This window comes from Grammomys surdaster, unplaced genomic scaffold, assembly GCF_004785775.1.
Source record: "Grammomys surdaster isolate TR1022 unplaced genomic scaffold, NIH_TR_1.0 217, whole genome shotgun sequence".
Classification (NCBI taxonomy): domain Eukaryota; kingdom Metazoa; phylum Chordata; class Mammalia; order Rodentia; family Muridae; genus Grammomys; species Grammomys surdaster.
In genome coordinates this window covers 2,977,534-2,985,930 of record NW_021604662.1, presented here as the reverse complement: position 1 = coordinate 2,985,930, position 8,397 = coordinate 2,977,534, and the positions used below count along the sequence as shown (strand labels likewise).

The window sequence follows — 8,397 nt, the reverse complement described above, 5'->3', positions numbered from 1 at the left end:
TTTTTTTTTTTGTTTTTTCGAGACAAGGTTTCTCTGTTTAGCCCTGGCTGTCCTGGAACTCACTCTGTAGACCAGGCTGGCCTCGGGCTCAGAAATCCACCTGCCTCTGCCTCCCAAGTGCTGGGATTAAAGGCGTGTGCTACCACCCTGCAGATCTAGAGTTTCTAATGAGCTGAGAAGGACTGCTTCTTTTTTCAAAAGACTCTTTTTATTTTTTTATGAGTATGGATGTTTTGTCTTCACATATGCATTACATGTATACAGTATCCAAGGAGATCAAAAGGGTTTCAGATCCCCTAGAACTGGAGTTACAGATGGTTGTGAGCCATTATGTTGGTGCTGGGAATCAAACCTAGATCTTTCAGATAAGTTAAATGTACTTAACTCCTGAGCTATCTCTCATGCCCTAGAATGTCTGTTTTTTTTTTTTAACTTTTTCTCATGTGATAGTGTAGGAAAACTACTCCTTTATTACATTTCCTTCTTTCAATCTGGTACTGTGAAATAGCTTTATTTTTTCTTTTTAAAAAGATGTTTAATTTTACGCACTAGGCCTTGCTTGTACATACACAGATATGTGTCCAGGCAAGTACCAAGTGCATACTGTGTCCAAAGGATCCAGAAGAGGGCATCAAAGCCTCTGAAAGTGGAGATATAGATGGCTGTTAACTGTCTTGTGGGTGCTGGGAATTGTATTCTGGTATTCTAAACGGGCAGCCAGTGCTCTTAACTTCTGAGCCATCTCCCCAGTGCCGGTACTGTGAGTTTTCATAAGGTTTAAGAGATGGAGAAGATACTTGGTTTACAGCAATACTTTTTTTTTCTGGAATTACATATCACAAAGATAAAATACATTTCATAGACACAAAAATAGTCTCAGGAAAAATGTGAAAACCATATGGAAGGGTTTTTAAAAACTTCATGTGTGTTACTGATTGTCATTGTGCTTTTCACAATAAACTTAATGGGTCAATTTCTAATAATAGGCTTTCCATAGAAGTTGCTAAAAGGCATGTGTTGCAAGGAATCCTATTTGAATTGAAATGAGCCAGTGATAGTAAATGAGAAAGAGATAACCTTTTAGTAACCTTTTACATGGATGAATTGGATGGTGTTTTATATATCAATTATAAAATATCTTAATTATATCTTCAATTTGCTACCCAAAAGATCACAGTAAATTTTATAACATTTAGGTGTGTGTGTGTGTGTGGTGTATGTATGTTTTTGTAGGTATCTGCACATATGTGTGGAGGCCAGAGGTTGATGTCAAGTTGCTTCCTTAATTGCCTTCACATTATTTTTAGAGATAGGTTTTTTTTTTTTCATTGAACCTGGAGCTCAGCAACTCAGAAAGCCTAGCTGGTCAGTGAGCTCTAACGCTCCCCCCACCCCTGTCTTGACACCCCAGTGCTATGATTTCAGGAAATGCATGAACAGGCCTAGTCCCAGGGTTTTTGTTTGTTTGCTTGCTTTGTTTTTCTTTTCTGACAGGTCAGTTCAGGGCAGATAGAGTGCTTGGGGGTGAGTAGCATTGCAGCTTGAGGTGTGCTTGAGAAGGGTGCTTGTAGAATTTGAGTTCTCTGTTTTCTTATAGAGATGAAGATGGATGGAGGAATTGGTAACAGCAATTAACAGGCCTGCCTAGTTGTGGAAGGTTCCGAGAAAATAGCAGTTTCAATAGGTATGCTGGGGAATGGAGGTAGGTTTTCAGCAGAAACTTAACCATACTAAATGGATCATGGGCTACTGCTAGTGTACTTGGGGCACTTGTTGATTACAGTGGGCAGTAGTACATGGTACTGCATGTGAGAGCCATGTAGGTTAGCTCTGATTAAAGAGTTAGGGCAAGAGAGCAGCACTAGGTTGTGTTCAAAGTGTTAATCCCTGCTCAGAAGGATCACATCCAACCAGACTCCATAGCCAACATCACCTGTGGTCACTTGTTTGACTCTTATGGCCTTACTGGGAAGTGTCTTGGACCACAGCTGTGTAAGAGGGTGGAGAACAAGACTTTCAAGACTTTCTCCTCCCCTGTATCTGTTCAACACAACACTGTAGCAAAGACCAAGACAAGTACTACAGACACAAAGTCTAAGAAACAGCCTCCGCTCTGAGGAGTTGGTAGTCTAGTTTGGAGAGGACAACTCATAAGCTCCCTTTTTCAACTTCCCATCAGAGCTACTCAGCAGAGTGTGTTCAGGCTGGATTATAAGGCAAGCTTCTGGGAAGGCTGGATTGATTACAAGGCAAGCTTCTGGGAAATTCTATTGTTCTGGTCAGAATATATGTGTCTTCCCAAAATTCAGATGTAGAAGCTTAATATCCAGTATAATACCTTTGAGAAGGGTGGCCTCTGGGAAGTGAGTGGGGCACAGGGCTCTGCCTTGATGATGGGATTAATGCCATCTGTCTTTCTGCCATGTAAGATACAGTAAGAAGGCACCATCTCTACACAGTAGAGTCATCCCTAGACACTAAATGTACTGGTGTTTTGAATGTTGACGTCTTAGCTTCCAGAACTGTGAGTAACAACTTTCTTTTGTTTAAACAATATCCCCTTTAAGGAACAGACCAAGATATCAATTTAAGACACACATCTACCACAATTTAAACACAGAGAGACTAAATTTTTATTTCATATTACTTAATATTGCACAGAAATAAAAATACTAACACTACACAACTGCTACTTAAATGACAATGATTTTCTTGGGTTGACAGTTACATTTTCTAAACAAGATCTTACAAGCACACATAATGTAAAAATGTCTTCAGTTAACACACGCTGTCACATCTTCTCTGGCAAAACATGTCAGGTTGGGCCAGCAAATAAACACATTTTTATGCAAAACTGGAATTTTGATGTTAAGAGTTTAAGAGTTTCCACAGCATCTTTAATTTTGTAATGTGACATTTTGAATACAAATGCATTGTTATGGGCAGTTCTGATGGGTGGGATTCAATACAGGTGTGAACAATGTGCTCTTCAAAAACCACTTAAGTCTTTTTAAGTTAGTTATACGCTGAGTAAAGTGTGTTGCATGATTTGATTTTTATCATACATGAGGTCACATAATATAGTAGGAAGGCAACCCTGGGTTCTTGACCAAACTATAAATCAATATTCAAGCCATCCAGACAAACCATACACTCTTTGGAGCTCATCTGCCACATTTGTATAAAAAGAAAATATTTTGGAGGAAAGGGTAAAGATTTGGTTTAATACTCTTCCAACTTCTAGCAAAATTTAATTAGGTTGGGTGAAGGGCATTTAAATTTAAAATGGAGAATTGTGTGAAATCACAATCATATTTTACTTATTTTTTTGAGATAGGGTCTCACTGTGCAGGATTGGCTGGCCTAAAAGTTGGTATACAGACCAGGCTGGCCTCAAACTCAGAGATCCACCAGCCTCCTGAGTACTAAAAAGTAAAAGCGTGTGCCACCACTCCAACTTTATGTTTCAATTTTGGACCACACATATTAATACCATCTTACATCTCCATAGAAATAATACTCTCCCTGAATCCATTTGTATCTCTAACATTAGGAATTTCTATTGGACCTTTTTTTTTTTTTAATTTTAGAGTTATAGAAGTACACCCCCAGCCCTACCTACACTCTATAATTTGGCAATTTAAGTTATAAGTTAATTCTGTCTTTGGCAGCAGTATCAATTTTTAAAGTATTTATTTATTTTTGTTTTAGGTGTATGAGTGTTTTGCTTGCATGTACGTCTGTGCACTACTTGTGTGACTGCACAAAGGCCAGAAGAGGGTGTGGAATTCCTTGGAACTGAAATTACAGATGGATGTGAGCCAGCAAGCGGGTTCTGGGAACTGGACCCAAGACCATTGAAAGAGCAGCAAGTGCTCTTAAGTGCAGAGTTATCTCTTTAGCTCAGCAGAATTTTTACTAATATTTTACAAAATGAAAGAATCATATGTAATCAGAGACCCTGTAAGTGCTGATGGCTGGCCAAGTAGGAAATGACAGCCTTTTTTATCTTTCCTAGGACTTTTTTGCTTCTGTGAAATATAACTCTGTCTGGAAGACTCATCTAGAACAGACTGCTGAAGGGGCTGCTTTCGAAATCCAGGAAAACGAACTGTAGCTGGAAGCAAAACAAAACTGAAGCCTATAATTTGGCAAGAAAGAGAACTTAATGAATTCATAATGAAAGAGCAGGATGCGGGCGGTGAACAGGGTGCTCCTAGTCACCGTTTCTGTGCTTGGAGTTTCTTACAAAAATCACTTTGTGAGGAGGGGCCCCAGAACCACAGCTCTCCTGAGCCTTGCAACTCTACTGCCCATTGTCTTGTCTTTGCATTGACAATGTGGCAGCCAGTCATTAGATCAGAGCATGGAAAATCAGAGAGAGGAAACTAGAAGGAATTACATTTTTTTTTTTTTTGAGGAGTTGTCATTCAAAGAGAGAAAACTAGAATTAGTTATAACTTCTTTCTCAGCGTTGCAAAGAGATGGTTTTCACAAGTGCAAGAGTACCAAAGAGAGCTCCTCTGGGGTCAGAGGGCAGGGATTGGGAACAAATTCCTTGGAATGTAATACCAGGCAGCTTGGGAGACTCTCCCTGCCTTAGGAAGGGCAAATGCCCCTGAATTTCACATAGGGCACAAGAACTTGGCCTAGAGCTTGGGGTTCTCTCTGGTTTAGCTCTTGCTAGAGTCTTCTCTGAGCACAGGCCTCCTCTTAGGTGTCAGTGCGCAAAATTGCCTCTTAATCCCAGCTTGCTCCCGACTAATTCATCTTCAAAGCCAAAAGATGAGCCTGAGGCTCCTTTTCCCATGCATAGGGGCACCAAGAGGGCCTCCAGCCTAGCCAGGTATCCCTGTCAACACATCACCAGGACTAGAGTCCCAAGGGGATTGGGCCCTTCCTTAGCATTTGCCACCCCTCTCTCAGCTCAGCATTCCAGGGGACGCCCCCCTCCCCTCCCCGCGGTTACTGGAGGCCAGTCAGGTCACAGAAGTCAGTGCCCTGGCTCAGGAAGCTTCCTGCTGAGCCCTTGGGGGATTCGCAGCCAGCAGCTGGGACGCAGGGCGGGGCCGGTCTCTGAGAGCCAGCCGGCCAAGGCGAGCACTATTCCTGTCGCTGTGAGCTACCAGCATGTTATGTGCAGCGCCCAATCACGCTCCCAATCCTCTAAGCTGACCTGCGCTCCCCCCAGTGCTACAGGCTTTGATTTGATCGTTCTCTTAGAACAAGCTCACCCACAGCCCCCTAGCCAGTTGTCCTCTGACTGCGCGAGTGTCTACGGAGCAGCCACGACCGGGAGTTCAGAGCCACCATCCTGCCTTCCCGGGGCACTCACAATAGGGCCACATCCACGCATCTGGCCTTTTGGAGATTCAGTGCCCTCGACCTCTCCAGGTGATGGTGCGCGGCCACCGCCGCCCCTGGTGTGCAAGTGTGGGCTCCCCAAATTGTGTAGGGGAGGTGGCTTTGGGCAACGCGCTGTCATGCTCACCAACAGCTGAAACCAAGTCTAGCAATACCGAGAAGACTCCGAAATCCACACCCTCTGCTACTAGAGGCTTCTGGAAATTGTCTCTACATCTTACGCTGTCTGAGAGGGGCACGGAGCAACCGCCAAATCTGGATGAAGGAACCCTAGGTTTTAAGCTGAGCAGGCAAAAATTAGCCTTTGCTAGGGGCTCAGCAGCTGGACAGCGGAGGTGGGGGTTCCGTGTCACGGGATGCCTCCAGCCGTGCCTGGCAGGCTCCATCCTAGCTTCCCGCCTTGGGCATCATGAGTTACTTCCTATCTTACTGCAAAGCCCACAGCAGCTCGCTTCTCACTGGCTACCAAACCCTACGCGCTGAGGGCTTCTTGTGTGACGTGACACTGGAGGCCGAGGGCAGCGAGTTCCCAGCGCACAGGTCACTTCTGGCGTGCTCCAGCGACTACTTCAGGGCCCTGTTCAAAAGTCACACCCAGGAATCGCGGGCTCACGTAATTCACCTGCATGTGCCTTCAGCGGCCGGCCTACAGCGCCTGTTGGACTTCATCTACACTGCCTGGCTGCCCCTCTCCATGGACACTGTGGAGGACACTCTGGAGGCTGCTAGCTACCTACAAGTCACCGAGGCCTTGGGACTGTGTGCCCACTACTTAGAACGCCAGCTTGCCCCAGAGAATTGCTGCTTCACCGCCAATGTGGCAGCTCGTTTTGGCCTGGCCCGCACCCTAGGTGCAGCCGAGCGCTGTATTGTGCGCCACCTGGGGGAGCTGTTACTGATGGGCACTGGCCCCTCGGGGCTGCTGGAACTCAATCCTGTATCAATGAAAGCTGTGCTGGGTGCCCCCGACGTGGCACGGGTGGCTGAGACACGGCTGCTGGGCCTGGCACTAGCCTGGCTGCAGCAGGAACCCACAGCACAGCGCCTGGCACATAGTTCAACACTGCTTGGATGCATCCGCTTTGGCCTGGTGCCTGCTGGTGTGCTGCGGCGCATGTACTCGGGCTCCGGTCTTACTTTACCTACTAGGATCAAGAGCCTCATCATCCAGGCCCTCAATTACCACACAGCCCCCTCCAGCCAGCCGCTTCTGCAGGGAGAACAGACTAGTGTCCGGAGTCCCCAGACCCGTATCTTGCTAGTTGGTGGTCTCAGAGCTAGGGAGACTGTAACTGAGGAAATTATGGTCCTACCAGAGGTAGTTCGGAATCGGCACCCTGCACCTGAACCAGAGGAAGAGGAGGGAGAGGAGGAAGAAGAGATGGAGGAGAAGGAGTGGGAGCTCACCCAGGATGTGGTGTCCTTCGATGTGTACAACCACAGCTGGCACAGCTTGACACAGCTGCCCACACCACTGCTAGGCCACAGTGTATGTACCACTGGCAACTTCCTATTTGTCCTTGGAGGGGAGAGCCTTTCTGGCAGCCCATCTAGTTCCCTGGCTGATGACTCAAGGTCAGTTACAGCCTTAGTGCACCGTTATGACCCGCGCTTCCACACTTGGACACAGGTGCCTGCCATGAGAGAAGCAAGAGCCTACTTCTGGTGTGGTGTGGTAGGCGAGAGTCTCCTGGCTGTTGGAGGCCTGGGCACCTGTGGTGAGGCACTGGCCTCAGTGGAGATGTATGACCTGCGTAGGGACCGCTGGATGGCAGCTGGAGAGCTACCTCGGGCAGTACATGGTCACGCAGGTGCTGTCGGGGACCATGGTGTTGTGTACATCTCCGGGGGCAAGGCTGGGAGAGGTGAAGGAGGCACAAGTAGCCTCCGGGATATGTACTCCCTTAGCCCTGGAGAGCAAGTGTGGAGCAAGAGGGCACCCATGGGCACAGCTCGCTATGGGCACTACCTTGCGGTGCTGCGAGGTGCAGTGTTTGCCTTTTTGGGGAGATATGAGCCCTTCTCTGAGATTGAACGCTACGACCCCAGCACAGACCAGTGGACTCGGTTGCGGTCACTACCCTATGACCGCTTCTGCTATGGACTTGCTGTGGTAGAAGAGACAGTGCTGCTGCTGGGTGGTCTCAAGTGGAGGGACTCACGGCAGGTGCCAACTCCTAACGTAGTGGGCTATGACCTTGACCTGGACCGTTGGGAAGATATAGGCTGTGTGCTGCCCTGGGCGTGGAGTGGCCTTCAGTGTGCAGTGCTGCAGCTGCCTGAGGGTGGGGAGGAGACAAGGGAGGGAGAGACTGGAGAGGTGCCAGATTTAGTGTTGGATTGAACAGGTGAGTCCAGTCTTCAGAGGATCTCAGAGAAAGCTGTTCTTGACCTTGCCTGAAGAGCAAAGCTTTTTTCCCCTAAGAGGACTCTGATAGAGCAGTTCTGAAGGGTGAGGAGGCAAACAAGGCCCTGGCCAAAGAATAACTATTCCCCTTCAACTGCAAATGTCAGCCAGGAATGGTCAAATGCAAAGATATGAGTCAGCTTTTAGTTAACTGAAGAGTTTTCAGAAAGACAGACTCATCCTGGCCTAGAGGTGGAATTTGAGAATAAAATAGGACCTTATTTCCCTCCCTAAAGTATTTTTCAAGTACCTGTGAATATTTTCACATCTCCCATCCAAAGAATGTACAACTAGTTACACACAAACCACGGAAAACTGTTGGCTACAATAGCTGTAATAATAGTCCCAGAAGACAGAATTAGGTGAAATTGTGAAGGTTTTGTGTGTGTGTGTATGAACACACACATACCTTCGTTAAATAGTACGGAATAGTTGTACTGAAAAAAATGATAGTTATGGTACAGAGCCATGGTTCTAGTTTTCCTTGACAGTTTCGAATTGACATGGAACTAAGAAGGAAGAAAAAAAAAGAATAGAAAAAGCGTTTTTTTTTGAGAACCTACTCTTGGTTAATAATTTTTCTGCCCTGTCCTCATCTGTGTTTACACTGGCAGCTTATTAGTTTA

At 46.3% G+C, this 8,397-nt stretch overlaps 1 protein-coding gene across 1 annotated transcript; it reads left to right on the top strand.

Annotated features, from left to right (window-relative positions):
• The first annotated feature begins 5,773 nt into the window (after positions 1-5,773).
• Klhl34 (kelch like family member 34) lies at positions 5,774-8,362 on the top strand. The gene has a single exon (XM_028772717.1). It carries the CDS (start codon positions 5,774-5,776, stop codon positions 7,706-7,708), a length of 1,935 nt encoding a protein of 644 aa, XP_028628550.1. The 3' UTR covers positions 7,709-8,362.
• The last annotated feature ends 35 nt before the right edge of the window (positions 8,363-8,397 follow it).